Source organism: Electrophorus electricus, chromosome 3, assembly GCF_041902795.1.
Source record: "Electrophorus electricus isolate QZ-2024a chromosome 3, ASM4190279v1, whole genome shotgun sequence".
Lineage (NCBI taxonomy): Eukaryota > Metazoa > Chordata > Actinopteri > Gymnotiformes > Gymnotidae > Electrophorus > Electrophorus electricus.
In genome coordinates, this window is record NC_137499.1 from 33,197,444 (window position 1) to 33,221,990 (window position 24,547).

Genomic DNA, 24,547 nt, shown 5'->3' on the forward strand with positions numbered 1-24,547 from the left:
GGGCATTGGTGCATGTCCAGAGACAGAAACATTTAAATAGATGTGATGTACAAAATTTGACAACTGCAACTTTCTGAAGTAAAAAACATCCAGATTAATCAAAGGATGGGTTGTTTCGGGAGAGTAAGATGTTAGTCTGCAACCTTTTGAGCCCTTGTCACTAATATGTCTGAAAGCCCACTGTTTTCCAGATCATATAATGAACTAATCTTCTGGGTATAAACTTTTGCTGTGAAACTATTCCAGAAGAAGTATCTCTAACCGCTGTTCATTTCATGAGTTTACCAGATTTTAAAAAGGGTTCCCAAAGGGATCATTACCTTTTATATCTTTACTGAATTATGTATTATTTTCATATTATATACATTTCATATTATATACATTCTTATATCTGTAACATGTATGTCTGTTTATAAAATAAATAGTTTAATTGGAGATTTAATTTGTAAATAAAGTAATGAAAGAGTGTAAGAGATAATTATCAATATCATGTAAATCATGCTTACTGGCCCTTTAAGCCAGGAGATAACTGGAAGTAATATTGTTGGATGTAGACTATTTACATAGCTCAGGTAAATAGTCAAGCCAGCCCAAAAGACACCAAAAAGACACTCAAAAAAGAAAGTATTGCAGCCAAGTATTTTAGTTTAAGTTAAACTGACAATGTATCTTATTAATTTATCATGAAGTCCCTAACTAAGGAATCGATTAAATTAATTTAAAGACATAGCATTCGTTCTATTTTTATTTCGTATTATGTTGTACGTTCTACGTATTAGTATTAATATCTTAGTGAAACTACGGTACCCATGATAAATATAAGCACGCATATAACACAATCATTTACCTTAATAATAACATGCCAAAAAACCTAAACCAAAATGTGTCCAATCGGAATTGATGTTGTTCAACTCTATGCGCATGCTCATAAAACACGAACGTTCACGCGTTCCTACGTCGGCTCCGGTGGAGGTCACAGTGAACCATTAGAAGTCTGGGTGAGTTATCACGTTGTGTAAAGGAAAATGTTATCTCGTAATATTTAAACGAATGTTTTTATGGAAACCAGATGGTTATGTCTTAGCTATTATTATCGCAGTTAAGCCTAGGTACCATGATTAACTGGGTTTAATTTTGTCTTTAAACGAGGCATGTGATGGCAGCAGCACTAGCTGCTAACTGGATTTAAATTTGAACTGCAATTTATCATCCCAGTCATTAGCTAATATGACATAATTGTAGTTAGAATTTTCTTCGTTATCTTGCATCCCTCATTTTGCTATTCGCTTTACCGAGACCAATTAGTCGTCATTCTTCGTCTAATGCAAAGGCAGAGAAGGCCTCTTGTATATGGTCAGTTAATGCTAGCTAACATAGCTGTCAGTCTTGCCCCTCAAAAAGGAAAATTGGCCGCATTTTATTTAACAAGAGTGGTCGTTTAGTCATATTTGGTTGTTTAGATAAAGAGCTTCTAATTCCCTTTTCTTTGATCTAGATCAGCTGACTTTGGCCTTTTATGAAATTTCCCTCTTCATATTGTGAAACAGTGCGAAAAAACACAGAACTTTTTTCCAGAATTGTCACACTGTTGCCATGGCAAAGCTGTTCGAGTCCATTGGAAAGTTGGGATTGGCCTTGGCCATTGGAGGAGGTGTGGTAAATTCTGCCCTGTATAATGGTAAGTGCATTATTGGCATCTTTCTAAATTCAAGTAGGTTTAGTTGTTATTTTAGCAGTTTACATTTGTAGTTTGAATTAAGGTCAGTTAAGAGTGTCTTATTTCAGCAGCAAATCACTCTGCATGTTGCATATGCCAAACATGAAAGGCATATGTTAGTGGTCAGGCTTCTTCACTAAAATAAGTGTTTGCCATACACACAAGCATAGTTTTTAGTAGTGAGTAAATCAGGAGTAGATAAGGAAAGAGACTATAAAGTGTTTGTCACTAAAGTGCAGTCTTAAACTTTTATGAATTTTGGTTAATTAAAAACTTAAGTATAATGATTCTCTAATCATGATGGACAAAATCTGACATTTAGATTTTTGGTTACATTACAGCATTTAGTTTTTGGAGTTCAGCTTTACATGTGTATGATGTTTGGGTTTGATGCCATATCTGTTCTTGCCACATATCTGTAGTGGATGCTGGCCACAGGGCAGTCATCTTTGACCGATTTAGAGGAGTCCAGGATGCAGTAGTTGGGGAAGGAACCCACTTCCTGATTCCCTGGGTACAGAAACCAATCATTTTCGACTGTCGGTCCCGCCCCCGCAATGTGCCTGTTGTCACTGGAAGCAAAGGTAACCGTTGTCAGAGGGATGTAAAATGATTTTCATGATTGTAGCTTCAAAGAGACCATGTTCTGGTCTTGTGGCATTATCTGATCAAGAACACAAAAAGTCCCTGCTAGTCTAATGTTGATGTATGCACAGCTGGGTATAATATTGTTCATTGTCTCTGCTTTGAAAACTAACATACTCAATCAGCATTGTTCTCCTCTTCAATTTTGTGGTAGACCTGCAGAATGTGAACATCACACTGAGAATTCTGTTCAGGCCAGTTGCCACCCAGCTGCCAAGGATCTTCACCAGTATTGGTGAAGACTATGATGAGAGAGTGCTTCCCTCCATCACCACTGAAGTGCTTAAGGCTGTTGTTGTGAGTAGTACTAATGCTTGTTGGAGATGTAGAAATTAGCTTTCATGACTATGTAATCCCATCGGTATTTGTGTGTGTACCTCAAGGCCAGGTTTGATGCGGGAGAGCTGATCACTCAGAGAGAGCTGGTGTCCAGGCAGGTCAGTGAAGATCTGACTGAGAGAGCATCCACCTTTGGCCTTATCCTCGATGATGTCTCCCTGGTAACCTTCCTCCTCGTTTCATTTGCCTCTCTCATACTTGCCAATTGTAGCTTCCAAAGTAACCCCATCTCATTTTCATCCAGACGCACCTAACGTTTGGTAAAGAGTTTACGGAAGCTGTTGAGATGAAGCAGGTGGCACAGCAGGAAGCTGAAAGAGCAAGGTTCATCGTAGAGAAGGTAAGACAGGGTTTTGTCTGTATATCAACACATTGCGGCTTTATACATTATCAGGTATCACCTTAATAGAATTTGTGCTCTATTCTTCTCCATACTGTCATATGCTGTCTCATTTTTCTGTAGTATTGTAAATCTTTAAAACTGCTGTGTGTAGAAGGACATGTAGCAGGTCCTCTCTACATTGTTGGAAGCTAACCTGAGGCGTGTCCCTGTGTGACAGGCAGAGCAGCAGAAGCAGGCAGCAATCATCTCTGCAGCGGGGGATTCACAGGCAGCTCTGCTGATCGCCAACTCCCTGGCTGAGGCAGGTGACGGCCTTGTGGAACTGAGGAAACTGGAAGCGGCCGAGGACATTGCCTTCCAGCTCAGCCGCTCCCGCAATGTCACATACCTGCCCTCGGGGCAGGGCACTCTACTGCAGCTGCCCCAATGAGACACGCACACCACACCACACCATACCACACCCATGCGCACACACACACACACACACACGCTTCAATCCATAAGAATGGGTGACTTGGAACCAGACCTGCATCTGAAGAACTGACATGCAACTTGCCTAGAGGGAGCTCATTGTCTGTCCTGCTCCCTCTCCTGCCTGAAATTAAGAAGTCCCTCTGAGATTTTCACCAGTGGGACATTATCCGGGGGGAATCCAGCTGCACAGTAGTGTGTGTGTGTGTGTCTCTTTAGATGCGGGGGTTTGTGTTTCTTAGTGAAATGAAACTTGTTTAAAGGATTATGTAAAATGGCTAAAGCGGTAGAGTGATTGAAACGGTGTACCCCAAATCAACCTTTTTGTTTACCAACTAAAAATGGAAATTACACTAAAGTGAACTCCAGTTAAAAGTGTGTAATCAAGCTCGGTCCTGATCAGTGGACCTGTTCGAGACCCATGTGAGGCAGTTGGTCACCAGGGAGGTCAGACTCTGCCCCTATTAGCCTGAATGTGTTGGCTTTGTTTGTATTGTTTTTCCTCTTGTATGGCAGAAAGAAGTGTATGGAATGTCCTTGCATTCCACAAGACACAAATGACAACAAATAAAAATAATAATAAATTTGAATTTATTAGACCTCAAGAAAGTACATGTTCTGTGTTAATGCTAACAGATTAAAATATTTATTTACATATTTATATTTTGAGTTCATGAAAACAATAAATCTGGCTAATTATAAAGGCAAATATATGCAAACATCTACCAAGTAATTGTTGGCTAAATGGCATATAAACAATAAGAGCAATTACTTTTTTTCTGTCAATTAAGGAAAACCTGTGTAGGGAATAGCAACCATCTGATAAAGCCAAAGATGTAAGGGAGAGCTAGGTTCTTGAACAAAGAAAGTTGCTTTAAAAATGATGCCTTGCTTTCTCATTTTACATCTTTATCCAGCTTTGACCAAAACCAGGTGCATGGAATTTAACGTATGATTTTTTTAGAATAAGGTTAGCATTTGGAAATGCTTGACCAAATAAGTCATAAGAGTGAGTGGGTAAATAAACCTTTGTATGAAATGTTCTTGCAATCATGCACATCAGGCATGCAATGTTTGGTGCACTTTATCCACTAGATGGCATCAGTATTTATTGCTTATGCAACCTCGCACCTTGACACTATTAAGGCAACACATGTCAAAGCTCAGGAATAGCTTAAACTATTTAAAGTATGTGTAAAATATGAATAATTCCATTAACGCATCTTACCGGTATATTCATATTAATAAATAATATGAATGGATTAATATTAATAAGTATTGTTTTAGTTCAATTTGTAACTGGTGTGGGGGTTTTGTTGATTTTAAGCTTACTCTCATATCATAAGACCACTGCCAACCAGGGACGGAAAGGGCTGTCACATGCTTCCTCCAAGGTACATGTAGCCAATCATCACATCTTTTCGAGCTCCAGCTCATGCAACTTCAGGGGGCAGCATAACATACTTTAAGGATAGTGCTATCCACCTTGATTCATGAGATCCCAGATACCCAAGATTGGCCAATGTTGTTGTAATTGACAGAAAAGATTTTGACAGCCCTCCCTCCCTTAGAGCATAGCCGATTTTGTTCTCTCAGGCTCCCATCTTATTTTGTGGCTCGTATGGGAGGGTCATTTAGATATTCTACAACAACAAATGAATCACCTCTCCCATTATGAAAAATAAGGAAGCATGTTTTAAATGCAAACTATCTTGTGAAATGACCATATAGATGTATATGATAAATGGGTTTACTGGTTTGATTCAGGATTCCTGTCTTCCAGTATGCTGTGCACCAGCCCATTACAGAGTGTACATATTTGGTACACATACCCAAATTCTGACATTACTGGAGAATCCATGATGATAAGGATTAATACTGGAAGAGCTTTCTCTAGTGCTCTTAATGTTTTAATACAATATATACATACCCACACATACTGTGCGCGTACTCAGTAGCAGATGCAAATGCACATATCTGATTTGATTTTGTGCATATTTAATGTGGTTGTTTGACACTATTAGAAGGTAGATAAGGGAAATGGAATACAAACATAATGCTCAAGATTGGCTTTATATCTTGCCCTCAGTCAAGCTGTCCCCACAGAATACTCAGTAGCACAGGATGTGAGTCTGCCTTTCCTGTTTGGTAAGATCTTACACATCACACACACACCTTTGTGGCTACTTTACATAGACCGAAAGAATTCAAATCCCAATCATGCAAAATATATCATTTTATGATTTCAGTATGAAATGGTTAAAATTGCATTTTTTAAAGCTAGATTTGCTACATTAAGAACTAAACAACAACCTTTTTGTGTTTGAATGTTTTTTTTAAAACAGGTGGTTTCCAGGTCATCCCTGTGAAACTACTGATGCACAGTTATAGTTGACCTTTTCTCAGGGAGATGTTTTTGGTTTTATTTTTTTTTATTTTTAAAATAACAAAGTAACCAATCTGTGTATCTCCTATGGTTCTTCAAATTCATAAATTACAGTATTGTTTAAAAATGTTTCATTATTTTTAATAAATAGTAAAATAAGCATAATATTAAATGTTCAGAATTTGTCACTTAAATGTATGTATTTTGCCACATTCCCAAATAACATTCCCAAATAACCATTTAATATAAAGAAGGTCTTACATGATATTGTAGAGGCAAATAACGTTAATCCAATGCAGACAATTAGAGGCAAGTCTACAACTAGAGAAATTGCAGTCTCAGCCTTGTACTCCAATAATTTAGGCAAATAAATGTCCTGTGGATATTGAAGTAATTCTTCCTGTCATTATTTACATCGATTATTTTACTTTCTTACTGGACTACTTATTGGACTGGATTACTTTGTGGAATGATAACGAGCACGCGCGCCATACTTTTTGCAGCCCGGAAAAAATCGACGGCGACATGCGCGCGTACCCAACCCAGGCAGCTTTGGTCGCCTGGATGAGCGAGGTGGTTGGCGCGTAAGACCTAGGCCAGCCACGTAGCGAGAGTTGGGCAGTAAAGCTAGGCTTTTACGCGGTAACTGTAGAAGGCTGTGCAGCTGCAGACGGAATAAATTAGTGACAGTTTATGTTCATCCTATGGAACACTTATGCAAGCAGTTGCAAACTATTCGCACATTCCTAAAACAGTGAGATGATTAATTTGTGGCAGGCAGATTTTTGTCATTTTGCAGTCAACAGTCATTTTGCAGATTATTTCTGGATCTTACTCTGTGCAAGTTGAAGTGCATGCGCTGAAGGAGAGGGCGCTCGTGCTTCGGGTGAGTAATCCAACGAGGAGCACAGATCGCTAGCTACAAGTTAATTTGTTGATTTGCATTTATTTACAAAGATGACAATCGTTCATCTACTGAAAAATATACAAGAAATCATCACGCCAGAAACTCTAAAGGTATGCCGTTGTCACAAATAAATCATGTTATTTTTAGAGTTATTTTCGCGGGGTGACTTGCATTCGACAGGGTTTTGTTCCGAAAGGATTCCTGAAAATGTTCGTTTAAATGTGAAAATGTGGTTTGCAAACAAAATATAGCACGACGTTACTCGTCGCAGTTCACCTTTGCAGGTGGGGATGGTATTAACTAGCTATGCAACGAATCTGAGAAAATCTCGGGTTCAATGTGTTATAAATCTGGGCGGTTTGGGGGTTAAAAAAGTGAAAGTCGTCCGCGACGAGGATACGATAGCTTGCTATTTGTCGGGTGTTAATTATCCTTACAGTCGAAAGGGTCATATATGACGAGCACCAATAAGGAAAAATACGAAGAAGCGGCATACCTCGTCTTATGTTTGATATTTTGTTAGCTAGCCAATTGCTAACTACAAGAAACCCATTTCACGCAGCTGAATTTGTGCAGGCAATCAGTACTAGCATGCTGGCTATCTGACTAGCTACCTCTGGTTTACTTGACTAGCCAGCCGAACGGCCTGCTGTTCGTCTGTCGTTTTGACCAACCAAGGTTTCGTTCAACTTAACCCTTTCTTTGCGTCGTTTCCCGAAAGTTGGTCTTTGTCAGTGAAGTGCCGTCAGGCTGTCGACGTTTAGGAAATTGTTGACGGTTTGAGGTTCTATGACTATGCCCTTTATAACTTCGCTAGTTTTGGTGGTGGACTTTGATGATAAATGGTGGAAGGCGCAGATGAGGCCCCCACCAAACTGCAAGCTTGCTAAGCACTGCTAACTAGCGTACTTCTGGCCAGGGCAGAGGAATTTCCACTTCCCTGCTCTGGAAGTTTCAGGCCTCTCTAATCTGTCACCGTATAAAATACCCATGATTACAGTGTACGCTGAATGAAACACCTACGACAGAGTTTCAGGGTAATTTTGATTACGTCGCTAATTAACTAATTATTTGCTTCGTTAGCTAGGCTAGCTACACTTTTTGGCTGTTCCCGCTTCCATTATTGCCATAAATCCCCTTAACATTAAGCACGCAAAATGTGTAACTGTATCTGTAATTTAACAAAATCCACACACCTTTAATGCCGATAAGGCTGCGCAACATTGTCAATTTCAACTCAAATGTTGACACGATGAGATGTATGAATGTGAACGCGTGATTGTTTTTCTGTGTTGAGTCCAAGAACATTTTCCTGCGGCAAAATAAAACATATCACCTTAGCAGTTTTAGTACACAAAATACTAGTTAACTGTCCTGTCAATTCTTGAAGCCGGTGGTACACGTCACCTAGATGTTTTAGAAAAAAGTAATATATAAGCATATAGAATTTAGTGGCTATTGATTTTTAATTAAATGGGACCGACCACGTATGTAGGGAAAGAAAACTCATAGACAGCACAAACTTATCACAACCCCACAAAAGAGAACTGCTGAACAGATGGATGGAAAGAGTAATCTAATCCTGATCATTGGTGTTGTCATACTGGATCACAGAGCAGGCAAATCGGTTAAAGAATGCAAGTTTATGTAAGCATTTAATTTTGTTTTTCTTTCACTATTCTTTCTTACAGGTTTTTCAGTACTGAAAATTCTCCACCCCCACACCCCCTTTGTCTATGATATATTGACCTAGGATTGTTTTGTATGAACCAAATGGCAATCATAACCTGCTGTAAGAATAATTCAGCATTTTCCACAACCAGTGTCAGTGAATAGTTAATTTCATGGCCCAGGAAGTAGTTGCATATCCTCTGTCTAACATCTATTTATGAAGGGCACATGTTTCTCAAGGGTGAAAAATGTGCAGAATTCTCACTGGTATATCCAGATGATGCTCTACTAAATTGCCAGGCACAAAATTTCACATTGATAACTGAAGTGCAAAACTCATATGTTAAAAAATACCTGCATGAGACAAAACATTTATTTGTTTCATGTTTGAGCATTCTTGAGTTACTGAGGTGGAGCTAGTTTCAGAATGATTCAGCTAACTGACTTAGCCGGCAATAACAAATATAGTCCTAAGACAAGGGGGAAACAAATCAAGATTTAGAAGGCCCAGAACACCCCTTTTAATAGAAGCCTCCCCCTCCCCTCAGGAGTCTTCTCATCTGAAGTTGTAGCCAGTATTGGGGCAAAGGCTTGGGGCTGATTTGGGAGTGGGCCAACAGGCCTGCCGTTAATGTCTCCTTTGGCATTGACTATATCCAGATGATGCTCTACTAAATTGGCAGGCACAAAGTTTCAGATTGATAATTGAAGTGCAAAGCTCAGATGTAAAAAAAATATATACCTGCATTGAGACAAAACAGCAAGATACTGTGAAAAAGAAAGTTATTGGCCTTTAGTCTATGAAATGTTTTACATTTGACACCTGTGCTTTTCCTTCCTGAACATCTTGAGGATTGTGAAACTACTAAATATTGCAACTGCGTAATTGTTGCTGAAACCCGGTGTCTTCTTGAGAAAAAAAACAGCCTCTTTTTTACTCTCAAGATGACCCCAGGCCTGTAAATGTAGGCAGTGTGCGAAAACCCTGTGAAACAAACCTTTAGAAAAAAGCACCAGAAAAGCTTTAGTGTGGAAAAACTAAGTCAAAGTTGCTAAATCTTATTGTCTTTCTAAATCATCCATATTAAGATAATTCTCAAACGGTTTCCCCACAGCAACATCCACCCTCTGATGCTTTAGTGTCCTGTTGGATCACTGCTCAAAGTGCTTTGTGTTACTGTTGTCAAGACAGCAGGATAATTTTGATCGTCCTTGTCAGTTTTGGTTCATATATGCAACCAGGGTAGTCAAGCAGTTTAATTACTTACTTGTCTTCCAATAAGATGACCCCCCCCCCAAAAAAAAAAAGAGAAAAGAAAAGAAAATCTTTGCTTCATGCTTTTTCTTTCTGTATGTGATCGGCTCATTTTGAATTCTTGGTGTGGAGTCTTGGTTGCAGACTAAATTAGTAAAGGTAGGGTCATTTGCAATGGCTTAAGTTCATTACAAGATTAATTTTCTGAGAGGCAACACTATTTTAGGCCAATAGAAATATTATACAGATGTAAATATGTAATAACCACATGAAGCATGAGTAATTACAGTAGTTAGATTTTGATAGTTTGATGATTGCCTGCATCAAAGGGAGTTAGTTAGTGTGTGACACAATGAGTTATGAAAATGTGTGAGTCGTCATCATACCCACTCATGAGAAAAAGAGGATTATCTTGGAATTGTAAAAGAAAAATCAAGAAAGACAAGGTGGAAGACTAAAAGAAGTAGTGTTTTCTTTTAGTGAGGGGCTTTTCCTAATTACAGACAAGTATATGACTTCATTCTCTAGTAGGCCTAGTGCCTTGTTAACACACTGCATTATTAAATATCACCTCTTAATCTTTGTGTGTACATGTACATTGATATTAGCTTGTACATTTTGACACAGGATTGCTTTTACTTTTTGCATTCATGAATAATTAACATGTTAGTCGATGCAGCACTATACAGTAAAGGTACTTGAGCTAGAGACATAGTGCTCCACCTAATGCCAGAATCATAAATCAATTTCTGTCCTCTGCATACAAATGCTTAGCTTGTTTTTTTGACTGCTTGATTATAAAGCTGGCAAGAGCAAACATCTTGCATAGTGATTAACCTAACATTGTGAAAACAAATCATCACTTGCAATTTAGAAAACATTTGTTCTTTACTTGCGTGTTTAGGACAATCACAAAAGACAGTCAGAATGGGCCAAGGTCAAAACTAAACAGCACAGCCAGCCATGCACAGGGGACATCTATAAAATAGTCAAAAACAGTAAAAAGGCAAAAACCACTGGATCAAAAATACCAGCCAGATGAGCAAAGGGATAATCCAAAAGAGTAGGTCAAAAAATACAAAAGGGTAATACACATGGTTTACAGGTAGAAAGAGAATAGTTGGCAATACTTCACAATGAGTAGAACTAAGGTTTGGGTTTAAATACTATTAACAATTGACAGTAAATGCAAAACAGGTGAGAGAGTTCAGTAATCTGGTGACTTGGCTCCTCTCACAGTTCATAGACTCAACTGATCCAGCAGGTGACAGAGACTGACCATGGGAACATCGTCAGTCTGAAGCATGACAAACTATGCTGTGTCAGTGTCTGCAGTCTATAAGATGCCACTATGCATTCTTAAACAACCCCCACTCCATTTATTTGTTTCATGTTTGAGCATTCTTGAGTTATTCAGGAGCTAGTTTCAGAATGATTCAGCTAACTGACTTAGCCGGCAATAACAAATATAGTCCTAAAACAAGGGGAAATAAAATCAAGATTTAGAAGGCCCAGAACACCCCTTTTAATAGAAGCCTCCCCTCCCCTCAGGAGTCTTCTCTTCTGAAGTTGTAGCCAGTATTGGGGCAAAAGCTTGGGGCTGATTTGGGAGTGGGCCAACAGGCCTGCTGTTAATGTCTCCTTTGGCATTGAAACCAGCAAAACTTCAGTTTCTTGCTGATTAAACCATCTGCCACAGCGACCGGTTTTCATGCATACATACTTGCATGCTGACAGACTGTTAGATGCAGGTTTACAGACGAGGAGAGAATGAAAAAGGAGTATAGAGCACCCACACATTTCTCCTCTCTGTGCACACCTTTGCCTGTTCATGTACTTCTCCATTTAGAATAGGTTACAACTGAGAGCTTAAGGAACATGCATAAATCCCACCGTCTCTGCATGTAAAACTGTCCCTAAAAGCTTGCCCTTCTGAGTCCCACACAAAACCAGGGGAACATGAACACATTCTAGAAAACAAGACTGTCTGCAGAGTAGATGTGACCCTTCATGCACTCATAGTGTGGTCACACACTTGGTACATGTGTCGATTCTCAGAAAGCTGCAGAGTACAGGAAGAAAAGTATTTTGTGTGTATAGGTGTGGGTGTATGTAGATGCTACCTGGGTGTGTGTTTGTGTGGGTTGTTACTGCACTGATCACCCTGATGTAGGCTGGTGAATAGTCATCAGTTCGGTTTGTTTGCATGCTTTAAGGGTAATGTAAATATCTGTGAGGTATTAGACACTTGCTCTGCTTGCACACACTCCTTGGCAGGTATGCTGTATGCACATGCCCACACACACATCCACATACACTCAGCAAAGATGAGGCTGTGAGACTCAGGAAGTAAGGGCTAAGACCGTTAAGTGTGGTTAAACAAAGCTATTTTTCTTGTCTCCCATTTTATTGTTAATTGTTTATGTATGTTTAAGGATCCACACACTAATCATGATTCTTAACCTCTATGCGTCAGTAAGGTCACTCCGAGGTCATCGGAACAACTGCACCTTAGTCCACTTTTTCAGGAAGATACAAGCATCATCCTTTTTTCTTGTTATAAACATTCCTTGAAAACACAATTAAAAACAGCACAAATGCAGTCCCACAGATATTACTCATACTGAAAATGTGGTTATGTCTTTGAAGGGTATAACTGCCAATGCTACCAGTTGACTGACTCTTCACTATGCATTCTAAACACGTGGTGTAGCAAAGACTGCTTTGGTGCTAAGTTTTCTAGACTGGTCAGGGCTGTCTAAATCTGAAGTGAAGGTGTTCATCACAATTAACAGAAAAAAGAATTATTAAATCATAGCAGTAACGTGTGCAGTGGTTTTAAATTACTCACTGTACCCCAAAATTAGTTATTTCTAGATTGATGGTTTATCTTGTTCAATCTGTAATATTGCATGAAAATTCCTACTACTTTGATATAGATTGCTTGCTCACCCAGATTTGCAAAGAAATCTGACTTTTTTTTAATTGTCATTTTATAAATTTGTGATTTTATTTGGATGTGAATTGATCCAAGTTGCAGTTTAAGAAACACAGGCCTATAATTGATTTTTTTGAGATATTAAATATTCAGGTGTGTGTGTGTGTGTTTAAGGGTTTAGTTTTCTCTACTCAGCTTCTTTGTGGTTTCAATTTAAGTCGCTCACACATGCTCCCACACAGAAGTGAAACAGTTGTGGTTAGGAGAGTGTGTATGTGTGTGTGTGTGTGTATGTGTGTGTGCGCACCTATATTTGTAAGCATGGTAGTGAGATTTTTAGATCACTGCACCTTAACCAGACAGCAGTTTCATTTCTCTCTTCCACACACATGTATACTAATGTATTGAGTGCCTTGTCATTTGAAGATTTAATAAGATGAAAATCTCTGCTTTAATATGACTGGTTGTGGAAAGCCATCAGGTAACATTACCTCTTATATAATGCAGTGTTCGACAGTTGTCTTTTGGTAAATAATATGTCCTGTTTGAATTATTCTCTTTCATAAGCACTGCTATGTGAAGAATGGGTTAGCGATATGATGATATGCTATTGGTAACACTAGAAAGTAGTCATAATATCCTTTTTCTGAGAATATTTCAGGTATTGTCAATGCTTCTAGAACACTAAAAAGCTATTTATATCAGTGATAACGAGCCTGTAAATAACTGGTGTTGTAACACTATTAAAACAGTACTGCATAGTAACAAGTAGCTGATTGGATATTTAGCCCATTGTTTGCATGTTTTTTATTTATTTGTTAGTCAGTTGTCAGTTTCTCTTTCTGCTCCCTGTTGAATAAAATCACAGAGTAGGGAGGGGGTTGTTTGGTGAGCTTTTTTGACACTCATACCTTGGTGTTACATTATGTTTGTTAGCAAACCTCATAAAAACTACATATAGTAGCATATATAACATCATGAAATTGTCTCCAGGTATTGTGATATTGTATTTCCTCCATTTCACCCCAATCTACTGTAAAGTTTTTTTTTACTGTAAATTTTAATTTAGACCTTGTGTTTTAGCAACATACAGAATTTAACTGAAATTGTCAGTTTTTCTTTTATGTTCTATCTTTCTCTCAGGCAGTTGTTATGACCACAAGAGGCTAATCTTACCACAAAGGCACTGGCTTCCTAGCGGATTCAGAAGACTTAAGAGGTGGCAATGTCTTTATGATTTGCAAGAGTTGAGTCACAGAGTGGCTGTCTCTTGGAGAGAGGCAGAAACAGCTCAGATCTTGAAGTCACCTGAATTGGTCCAGTGTGTGCAGGGGCTTTATGTGATCACTGTGTGTAACAGAAGCTGCTCACGTACCATCTCCTGCTCTCCATCGCTCTCTCTCCTCCTGATGTGGAGGGTATGGAGGCTCATTTTGGGTTGGGCTGAGGTGTCACTCTCTTCTCCTGCCTCCTCCCTTCATTGCACTGCCTCGAGGGAGGGGCAGGGGATTGGATCCTGGCTGTTTTTAGCTGCCTAGACTGTTGAGCATCAAGAGAACAGGGCAGACAGCGCAAAGCTCTCTATAGAGAGAGAGAGAGAGAGAGACACAGACAAACATATACACACATACAAATGAAGTCGTGCCAAGCACTGAAGGAAGAGGTGTCTGCTTTAGAAGCCATGTCACAAGAAGAAGGGCAAAGGACTCATCCTGCACAGACCTACTACCACTCGGCCTCAGTGGACAGTGACCTATCAGTAAAGTTTTACAAGCAGGATGGTGGAGCCAAGCCCTACCCTGTGTTAGTTGACAACAAGATGGCCACCAAACCGATAACTCAGACGGTCCCTAACCTCGAGCCAAATCCTGGCCCTCTTCAGCAGTACTACAAAGAAGGTTCCGGAGGGTCTGGGACTGAGGGAGCCACACAGCGCAGGCACGATGGCATATCTGAGGACACGGAGGATGAGGAAAGGGGCGAAGAAGAAGAGGAGTTTAAACGAGCACAGATCATTGTGGAGGTGAACCTGAACAATCAGACTTTGCACGTATCGAAAGGAGACAAGAGTGGCTCAGTGAACCCCGCTGGAGATGACAAGACCGACAGTGAAGAGGAGGAGGAAGAGGAGGAAGGGGAAGAAGATGATAGTGTAGAAGAGGAGGAAAGTGCAGAGGAAGAACCTGAGGACGAGGAGGACCAGGATGAGGAGGAGGAAGAGGAGAACGAGAGCCGGAGACTGCGGGCCAAGCGTCCACGCCGAAGCCGGGTTAGTGTCCAACCACAGAGGAAAAGTCGCCGCGTGACTGTGGCAACTGTTACTGTGGCCACGGCAACCACTGGCATGACAACCAGGGGGCGAAGGAAGAGCACCGAAGTCCTACCTCAGAAGCGCAGGTCCACCCGCGATGGGAAAAGCGCCGCTGCCTCCTCCACGTGTGGTGCAGGGGGAGGGGCCAAAGGAGATGGGGAGGAGCGAGAGACACTGGCATGCGAGAAGTGCCCGCGGGTGTTCAACACCCGCTGGTACCTGGAAAAGCACATGAACGTTACTCACAGGCGCATGCAAATCTGTGACAAGTGCGGCAAGAAGTTTGTGCTGGAGAGTGAGCTGGCACTGCATCAGCAGACAGACTGTGAGAAGAACATCCAGGTGAGAGAGAGCAGAATCAACCTGATGAAATGGTCCCAGTAATCAGCCTCTTATAATCACCATGTGTTTAATATGAAACAGTTAGGATTTAGGGTGCTCTGTAGTATTTGCTGTATTTGTAGACTACAATTATCATTCCTTTGGTACTTATTTGAAGTGTACAAAGGCTGTGTAAATATTTCAGTCTGGTACAAAATGTTAGTTAATAGTAAATAGTAAAATAATAAATTGTAATAAAATAGCAGACTGTTACATATGTAACTACCATATGAATCAAAATGTAATGACCAGAGACTTGGAGTCAATGCAGTGTTTCATGTCCCCAGCAGAGGGTGTGAGAACCTTGCACAGGTATTAAGAGGGCAGACTTTGACTATAGTGTCAAGCTTTGACTATAGTGTTTATAGTTTATGCCCTTGGAGATGAGGAAATACATTGAAATGTGTGGGTATCTCTAATGGTAGTATCTTATAAATGTGTTTGGGTATCTCAAAATGGCAGTTCTAATATGCGTGTGTGTGTGTGTATGTATGTATGTGTGTGCATATATGTGTGTGTGTGTGTACGTGCGCACGCATGTGCGTGCATGCATGTGTTCTGTTCCAGTGTGTGTCGTGTAATAAATCCTTTAAAAAGCTATGGTCACTTCATGAACACATTAAGATTGTCCATGGCTATGCTGAGAAGAAATTTGCCTGTGAGATCTGTGAGAAGAAGTTCTACACAATGGCCCACGTCCGCAAGCACATGGTTGGTGAGTAACATAAGTGGTGTTAATTTCCAATTTCTCCAAAGCTCACTCCCAAGCCCAAGGTAAACAAGACACACAAAAAGACATGTGCTAGGCACTCACTAAGGCACAGTTTGCTTTTAGAGTGTCTCAGAATGAGGAGACTGTAAAGTCAATAATCTTGCTGAATCTAAACACACTCATCTTAAAGCTGCACTATGTAAGTTTGCAGTGCAATGTATTGTAAGTATGTAATTGCATGTAACGTGCGGAAGAACATTTTGTAATGTGGGTCGTGCTGTGTTCGATTCCTTTGAGTGGATTTATCTGATGATTGTGAGTATTCAAAAAGAACTCGGACACAATGTCCTCTGATGACATACCATGAATGATCTACAGCTGTAGTCAAAGTTAAATTTATTTGCCGATTTTTACATTTGTTGTCACAAAACAGCTTTACAAGTGAAAGTGAAAACACGTTCACCGAGTACTATGTTAAAGTTTAGCTGTACGAGTAGCTCCTGGCATCTCTAGGTTGCTTTTGTCAGCATTGTGAGCAGTTTAGCTGGGAACAATATGTAGGCTATTTGCTGAGCCTTGAAACTAGCTTTTTGGGCTGAATAACCATTGCTTTGAAATTGTATGCTATTAGGTCCGTAATTCTGTCTATCCGCACTTATGTCAAAAGTTAGCTAACATAACCTTACGTAAGCCAGTAGCCCAGTGCAACCCAAAGAAGGTGTCAGCCAGCCTTTCAGTCCCTCTCTACCAGCCCTGTGCCCTTGGCAGTGTGAACCTAGCACTCTGCCTAAGTCCTAACACCTGGTTCTCGTTGCCTGTTGGTCAGCTCAGCTGTTTAATCAGCAGTTCTCCACCATCTTAACACACACCATTGCAGTGCTCCATGTGCTCTTGCGCTGCTGCCGTATCATTCCTGTATCTGCTTCATTCCTGTTTTTCATGTTTCATTGTAGCCTACATGTATTTAGTGTTCTCCCGTGGCTAGCTAGACAAGTGGTGTGCAGTCCTGTTCTGTAGTGGTCGAGTAATCCATATTATATAATGGTGGTATATTCCTGGGCTATGGTGGTGTTGTAATCGAGTCCTATATCTAGTTTACTGTGTTCGTCTCTCCTTCGTTCCACTAGCGTATGTTTAATTGGCTCTGTTCTCAGTTCCTGATAATGTTGTTCTCTAACCTGCCAAAGCATGCATCCTTGTCAGCTTGTCTAACATTGCTACGTTATGTTCGTTTAGCAAGCTAGCCATCAGTAATCATGCATTCTCCAGATATTTTAATTCAGGCTCAAGACATAAGACATTTGACCATAAGGAGAAAATGTAGCTACTTTTTGTGAAAAGAATGCATATTACGTATAGCAGTGATGGACAGACGTAAGCACTGGAAAAGAGCTGAAAATAATGGCTGGTTTGTCATACAACAAAGGACAAACACTGAAGCAAAAAATTTAAAAATAATTGGCCAATAATAGCAAGTTAGATACTCAGGTAACCAGCCCACTAACATTACTCAAGTAACCAGCCCATCGAGCCAGACCTCCTTTTTGAGGCTGTGTGTGTGATGTTAATACGTAAAGACATCTGACGTGGTCCAACAACCTCATGCTAAATCTGACTGACAGCTCTGACTATTGAATGAATATTTCATGCTTTATAAGGTGACTCACAGCAATAGCACACTACATATTAGCAGCTATTTATTCCTCTTGATTCAGTAGTATGCCTGCTTTCAGGTTTACCAAAGAAATCTTACATAGTGCAGTTTTAATGAACACTTTGAATGTTAATGTGTTACCTTAACCATGATTCACATTTGACGTTAGATGAGCTGAGTCGTGTTCGCAAAGAAGCCAAATGTGATACCTTCATTCTGTAAGAATTACTGCACAAAATGCAGATGTAAATGTAACACTGTCTCCCCGCAGCTCACACAAAGGACATGCCATTTACATGTGAAACATGTGGAAAGTCCTTTAAGCGTAGCATGTCCCTGAAGGTGCACTCTCTGCAGCACTCGGGAGAGAAACCCTTCCGCTGTGAGGTAAACACACGTTCACATATATGCATCTGCTCTCACAGTCGCTTCAGCTCTCAATGGGAAGTCCTGGAAGGGTAGAGTAAGCTCTTTCAGGATATACACACACACACACACACACACACACACACACACACACACACACACACACACACACACACACACACATACATACACACACACGCATTCATAACTTCTTCCATAGTGAGATAAAGCAAACACATGTACACAAAACTGAAATGTATATACTCCCACAAACACCAGGATAAAGCCCACTTTGCGTGTGTGTGTGTGTGTGTGTGTGTGTGTGTTGTGTGTATTTGTTTTTGAGTGTATGTATTGATGAACTGGTACAAATAAATTTTAGTGACGAAAGCTATGAAAATAAGGCCCTGTAGCAAAATAGAAATGTACATAAAATGATGTTTAAGTTTCTGTTTCTAGAGGTTTCGATGTCTGACCATATTCCTAATAATATAAGCATGCTTGGAAGCTGGGAAAATAACCTGCCAGGGTGGAATCAGGCTGTTTATAGCTAAATACAGATTTGTATTTGTCAGACCTGTAAGCTCTGATGTTACTTACCATTGGCCCATGTTTGGTTATTTGCACTGTGTATGGAAAGTCGTGCTTGCTTTTTATTTATGATCAAAATGTAGCATGTTTGCCGTAGGTTGAAACTTTGGCGCAATTGGCTTAACCATAGTGTCCTGCGCCATGGCATACTGACTCTCCTTCATGAACATCACATGATGCCAGTCAGCCTGGAGCCTGGCTGGCTCTGCCTGACCAGTGGCCTTCTCTTCGTTCTCTTGTTTATTAAATAGCTCATGTGGAGGGAAGTGTTTGTGTTTCCAGTAAGCAAGAATATTTACCAGACTGTTCTTTTCCTTGTAGTTCATTTAAGGCCATGTGTGAAGAGACGGATTAAGACCGATTTAATGTATTAATGCATTAATGATGCTGTTGGTTGTGAATAAGTTTGTCTCTTTTAGTGTCTGTGGGAGAAGGTCTTAAGGTTCACGTTTGGTGCCATACGGTCATGAATTCTGCCATACAAACATGAACCTGAACCTGAAAAACCTTCAGCGTCAGCAAATTTCAGTGTTTGTAGACTCTGCTTTTCTTGGGCTGGGTCTGGTCTGGATGTGGTCTGGGTGTGATGGATATGGATAGAGATGTGTGTGTGTGTGTGTGTGTGTGTGTGTGTGTGTGTGTGTGTGTGTGTGTGTGTGTGTATACATACAAACATACATACATACATTTTTATATATATATATCTCTATCTCTCCCCAATTTGTGTGCGTGTGGACATTCATGGTGTGCATTCGTGTGTGTGTGTGTGGGCATGTGCATGAGCCTGTATGTACTCAGGCAGGGCTGGGCTGCCTCATGTATAAATAACTTCATAATGACAGGCTTATAAGATGTAATAGCAGGTTATGTCGGATATAGTATAAAGTGCTGTCTCCAGTTCGTATACAACTACTGCTTTCACCTACACTGTGTGTGTGTGTGTGTGTGTGTGTGTGTGTGTGTGTGTGTGTGTGTGTGTGTAGAACTGTGATGAGAGGTTCCAATATAAGTATCAGCTGCGGTCTCATATGAGCATCCACATTGGACACAAGCAGTTCATGTGTCAGTGGTGTGGTAAAGACTTCAACATGAAGCAATATTTTGATGAACATATGAAGACCCACACAGGTGAGAAATGCACACACGCACACACACACACAGATTGTGCAGCACAGCCATGATGTCACATTGTCCTCTGCTCCCCTATGTACGCTACCTAATTTTCTCTCTTCTTTCTGAGAGTTTTAAGGATAGTTTGTTGTGGAACACACCCAGAGTGCTCCAGATGTGGCCTTTAATATTGTGTATACCTCCATATTACCCAAGGACTCATGCGCTCTCTCTCTCTCTCTCTCTCTCTCTCTCTCTGTGTGTATGTGTTTCTGCTCACTGATCCTAAGCCACTGTTATTACTTACAGCAGGGTTTTAACTTGGGCCTGACTATAACCTAGGCTTCAAAATGACAGATGAATACTATATATATATGACTAATGGTACATTAAATAACTAAAGAGTTCTATGTATGTGTGGTATGCTAGCTAGGAGTGACTGGGGTGTACTATGTATAAATATAGCTAATGTTTTTTACTAAATTGGTGTTTATTAGCCATGCTTGGCAGTCAAAATTATTGCAGTCATTATTCTGTGGTGAAAATGATATTATAAAAACTCAGCATCAGTACCTGGTGTTTGGATCCACTATGCCCCTGTATGTGGGAAGATGTGCAGCTATGAAATAAGTGCTTTTTTGTTTATATTTTATTTCAGGGGCCAATGATTTTTCTGTCTTTAAGCATTTCTTTCTTGAAACCACAGTCAGGAATATTTAAAGCCATTGGGAGTTGGAGTTGCATTGAGATTTTGGTACACACCCACTGATTTGTTCATTCATTCAGTTTGGGCGCTTAATTTTCATGGATTAGGTTTTGATTTTGTAGTATAGATTTGGCAGTGTTTGCTCTTTGATTTTCACTCCCTTTGTCCCCTTCTCTAACGGTCTCTCTTATTCCACTCTCTTTGTCTCTCATTATCTCTCTTTATAGGTGAAAAGCCTTTTATCTGTGAGATCTGTGGGAAGAGTTTCACCAGTCGGCCCAATATGAAGCGCCATCGCCGGACACACACTGGAGAGAAGCCATACCCGTGCGAGGTGTGTGGCCAGCGCTTTCGCTTCTCCAACATGCTCAAGGCGCACCGTGAGAAGTGCTTCCGGGTCACTAGCCCTGTAACCCTTCAGCCTGCCAGCATGCCCCTGTCTGTTCATCTAACTGGCCACACCACACCCTCTGTGACTGGCCACACCCCCAGCACACCCCAGCCCTCCCAAGCAACATCCACCATTGCAGCAGCCAGCCAAGGAATGATTAGTTCCGCCACAGTACCTGCGCCTCAACGAGGTGGAATTGGACATGGCTTTTCCCATTTGCACATGCAGGCCACACCTGCCCAGCACCATCAAACACACACACATACCCCTGTGCATCACACTGGACACGCAACCATGACAAGCCACACCCCTCAGCATCTCTCAGTGCCATCCTCTCTCCTGCCTCCTCCTCCTGCCCTTTTTAAGAGCGAGCCTGTCAACCACTGCGGACATGAGGACTCGTATTTGAGACAGGGTGCTACACAGCAGCACCACTGAAACTGCACAACCCTGTGTGCTGTTCTGACTCACCACTGTTGTCATCATTTGTGTAAGAGTCACCCTCAGCAAAACATCTCTGTGTTCGGGCACTCAGTCGCTGACTCTGCCTTTCCCTGACAGAAGCTTATTAAATGTGATCACAAAGAATTTTTCAGACTGGTGACCTCAGTGACCCTCCTTTCAAAAACAACACACATGCAGATAACCTTCTAAAGCATTATTTTACACCTTATATACTCTTATGGAAAAAGATTCCACTTGCATCATAATGATGAAAACCTGCCTCTGTATTTGAGTTGGCACAGTGTCTCTCTGCATCTGTTTCAGCACGTCTCCCTCTCAATCTGTTTTGGGAGTGTCTCAAGATTTGTTTTGAGGCAGTCTCTCTCAGTCCGTTTCTTGATGTCACTCTCTCTGTCTTATTCTCTGTCTTTTGCATTATCAGTCTCTTCTGGTCAGTGTCCCACAACGTATCCAGCTGCTGCTGCCAAGGTTCTACGGGTTCAACTTCATTAGTTGTAAAAGCTCTTAACTTCAGTTGTTACAAATGCAGTTTCACCTTCTGTACACAGGAATACAGAGTTATCATAAATAGTATAAACACTTTGTGTGTGTGTGTGTGTGTGTGTGTGTGTGTGTGTGTGTGTGTGTGCGTGCGCGTGCGTGCAAACCCACACACTATAGGGCACTTAATAGATAAGGTAACACAAACTTTTTGTTGTGCGGGTGGTGGTGTCAAATTGTGTTCTGTTGAAAATGCTTTTGCTGATGAATTTGGAAGGGAATATTTTGGAAAAGGAGTCATGGGTACATTCTGGAAGATCTTGGTGGATTCTTTTGGAGGAAAGAGACTGCTGAGAATGACCAATGCTGTGATGTTATGGAGGACTGAAAGAAACAAAAAAGAATAATGAATTAATGATGTTCTCTATGATCTAACCCACTTACCTGTTATTTTTATTTGTGAAATTTGTTACTGTTTTTTAAACTTTTAAGTGTGTCTGTTTAATGAGCTGAATGAGATGATCACAGGTTTATCAATAGAATGTGCAGGAAGGGTGCTGTAGTTTGTGACTGTGCTCATGTGAGTGTATGTGTGTCTGAGAGTGTGTGTAACCTTTTTTGTCACTGTCATTCTGGTGGTGCTGGCATGAATCGCTGCTTGTTAGGTGTGTCTTTTACATGACTATCATGTAAATGATAACATGGCATGAGTGTGAGAATGTTTCAGAAAAGAAAAGGTTTGCTGTCAGGCCTTTTCTGTTGGCTCATTAAAGTGTTGGTTGTGTGAGTCAGTTGCATGCATGTGTGCATTTAAAGCCATGTTTCATTTTCTGCACTTTAGTGCAGCATTACAGGTTTGAACTGTAACTGACAAAACATTTTTGATCGTGTGTGTGTGTGTGTCTGTGTGTGTGTGTGTGTGTGTGTGTGTGAGTGTGAGTGAGTGAGAGAGAGAAAGGAAGGGAGACTTGGCTTTTAGAAAAGGAGGACAGCAGCAAAGAGATGGGCCTTCTATCTCACCTATTACCTTTGCTTTGATAGCTTGACATTGCCCCTTAATTCCCTTTTTGTCTCTCTTTTCTCTCATTTATTGTTATAGGTGGTTGTTATGTTGGGATTTTTCCTTGTTTTAACCACTACTTTTTTCCCTTTTCTGATTCTCCTCCTTTTCTCTTGGCTGATAGAATGCACTTTCTCCTAGTTCAGAAATGTAAGCAGCCCGTGGTAATGAACCCTCTGGGGAGATGTGTTAAACCAGAGTAGTTTCCCCTTGTTTCCACTACCCGACTGTAGCCATCTGTGATTGCATCACTATGTCTGCTACTCAGATGTGCAGCTTGCCAACTTTTAAATTTTTTTATTATTTTTTTTTAATTGTAAGAAATGACATATTAATGATGGGCCTTTTTTTTTATAAAGTTCATTTAACATACTTTCTGCTAACTTTAGGAAGTAAAAGAGTAAGTAGCCATATTTTTAACTTTGTTGCCTTGTGTTTGGGGAGGGGCGTGTCCTTAATCAGGGTGTGGTCATCAACAACACTTCCTGTGTCTCCCCTTTGACACTTTTATGTCTAGTTCACAGAAAACAGTTGCCAGGCATGATTGTGGAGAAGATTAAACAGTGATTAGATAAATGTGGTTTTCAGAAACATTACCAAAATACAGGTTACTGTGCATAATCTTCCCTTTGACTGGTATCATGTTCCAGGAAGGCTGAAAGCCTCAGCCTGTTAATGATCAAAGGCCAACAACCCTAGACAGTGGTACAACATGGGTTCTAATTCACTCAAAGTAGCTGTGATTGTTGATGAGGTTTAAGCATTGTTCACATTGCACAACCTTCCCACAAACATGCATACAGTGTAGTACTCTGATGATGTTAGAATGATTCCTTTGAAAGGTGAATTAGTCTTGACTCTCAAGATCATGCAACAAAAAGGCAGAATTACTCGCCATTGTAGCATATGTTTTACTCCCACATTTTACTCTTTCAGAGAGTTCATTTCTGTGGATACAAGAAAGGTTGTAAGCTTATGATGATGCAGCTCTCCCTTAAGCAAAGATTCTCTCTCCCTCTCTCACCTCGTCCCAAAAATGACTATTTGCAGTAAGACCAAGCTTATAGCTTAAGATGACTAGCAAAACCCTTAAGGGATAAAGTAGTTCAAAGGGCATGCTTCATGTGTAAGATGAGTGTTCTCTGTATTAATTATCTGTATGTAGGTTACAAAGGGATGTGATACTGAGAAATTGCTTAGCCTGTTTTCCTTTAGGTTTACAGACAAACAGAGGAGCACTGACCTTTGGTATATGCACATTTGCCACATGACCATTCTCTTTAAAGGATTTTTACAAGTACAGGATTAAAGTGGATCTGAGTAAGGCATTTTGATCTCTGACCACTACACTCTGATTGAAGCCCACACATACAGACACACCACTTCATTTCCTACACCACTGCTCAAAATAACCTCTCGAGCCAGTTCCTAGACGGGTGTTATATGCAGAACAGTAAGGGAAGAGAGAGGGGAGAGTATAAAGATCAAAGATACAAAGCTTTGCTTACAAAATCTGGGAGAAATAGGAGGGTTGTGTGCCTGTGTCTACATACTGGTAATGATGCTCTTGTCCAGGGAAACTTACAAAGGAAAGTTACAAAATGATAAAATAAATGAAGCAATAGGAGGTAATAGAATTCCAGATGAA

General features: G+C 40.5%; 2 protein-coding genes across 4 annotated transcripts; both read left to right on the forward strand.

Moving 5' to 3' along the window:
* Positions 1 to 866: 866 nt before the first annotated feature.
* phb (prohibitin) lies at positions 867 to 4,105 on the forward strand. The gene is made up of 7 exons (XM_027014669.3): positions 867 to 998; positions 1,576 to 1,678; positions 2,140 to 2,301; positions 2,517 to 2,659; positions 2,746 to 2,862; positions 2,946 to 3,041; positions 3,262 to 4,105. The coding sequence occupies exons 1-7, from the start codon at positions 882 to 884 to the stop codon at positions 3,472 to 3,474; spliced, it is 951 nt and encodes a 316-aa protein (XP_026870470.1). The 5' UTR covers positions 867 to 881; the 3' UTR covers positions 3,475 to 4,105.
* Positions 4,106 to 6,455: 2,350 nt separating this feature from the next.
* On the forward strand, positions 6,456 to 22,626 carry znf652 (zinc finger protein 652). Of its 3 annotated transcripts, none has more exons than XM_035525417.2 (6): positions 6,456 to 6,787; positions 13,816 to 15,325; positions 15,932 to 16,079; positions 18,002 to 18,117; positions 19,671 to 19,815; positions 20,731 to 22,626. In XM_035525417.2, the coding sequence occupies exons 2-6, from the start codon at positions 14,306 to 14,308 to the stop codon at positions 21,330 to 21,332; spliced, it is 2,031 nt and encodes a 676-aa protein (XP_035381310.1). In that variant the 5' UTR covers positions 6,456 to 6,787; positions 13,816 to 14,305; the 3' UTR covers positions 21,333 to 22,626. The 3 variants fall into 3 exon arrangements, with proteins under 3 accessions (XP_035381310.1, XP_026870416.2, XP_035381306.1); XM_027014615.3 differs by having other exon boundaries at positions 6,779 to 6,918; XM_035525413.2 differs by lacking the exon at positions 6,456 to 6,787 and adding an exon at positions 12,716 to 13,153.
* The last annotated feature ends 1,921 nt before the right edge of the window (positions 22,627 to 24,547 follow it).

Bases quoted from the DNA above. Each gene is read 5' to 3' on its own strand.
- phb (XM_027014669.3), top strand. From the start codon at position 882: ATGTGTCCAATCGGAATTGATGTTGTTCAACTCTATGCGCATGCTCAT. The intron at 1,679-2,139 runs GTAAGTGCATTA...ACATATCTGTAG, and splicing joins AAATTCTGCCCTGTATAATG to TGGATGCTGGCCACAGGGCA. The intron at 3,042-3,261 runs GTAAGACAGGGT...CCTGTGTGACAG, and splicing joins CAAGGTTCATCGTAGAGAAG to GCAGAGCAGCAGAAGCAGGC.
- znf652 (XM_035525417.2), top strand. From the start codon at position 14,306: ATGAAGTCGTGCCAAGCACTGAAGGAAGAGGTGTCTGCTTTAGAAGCC. The intron at 15,326-15,931 runs GTGAGAGAGAGC...GTTCTGTTCCAG, and splicing joins ACTGTGAGAAGAACATCCAG to TGTGTGTCGTGTAATAAATC. The intron at 18,118-19,670 runs GTAAACACACGT...GTGTGTGTGTAG, and splicing joins AGAAACCCTTCCGCTGTGAG to AACTGTGATGAGAGGTTCCA.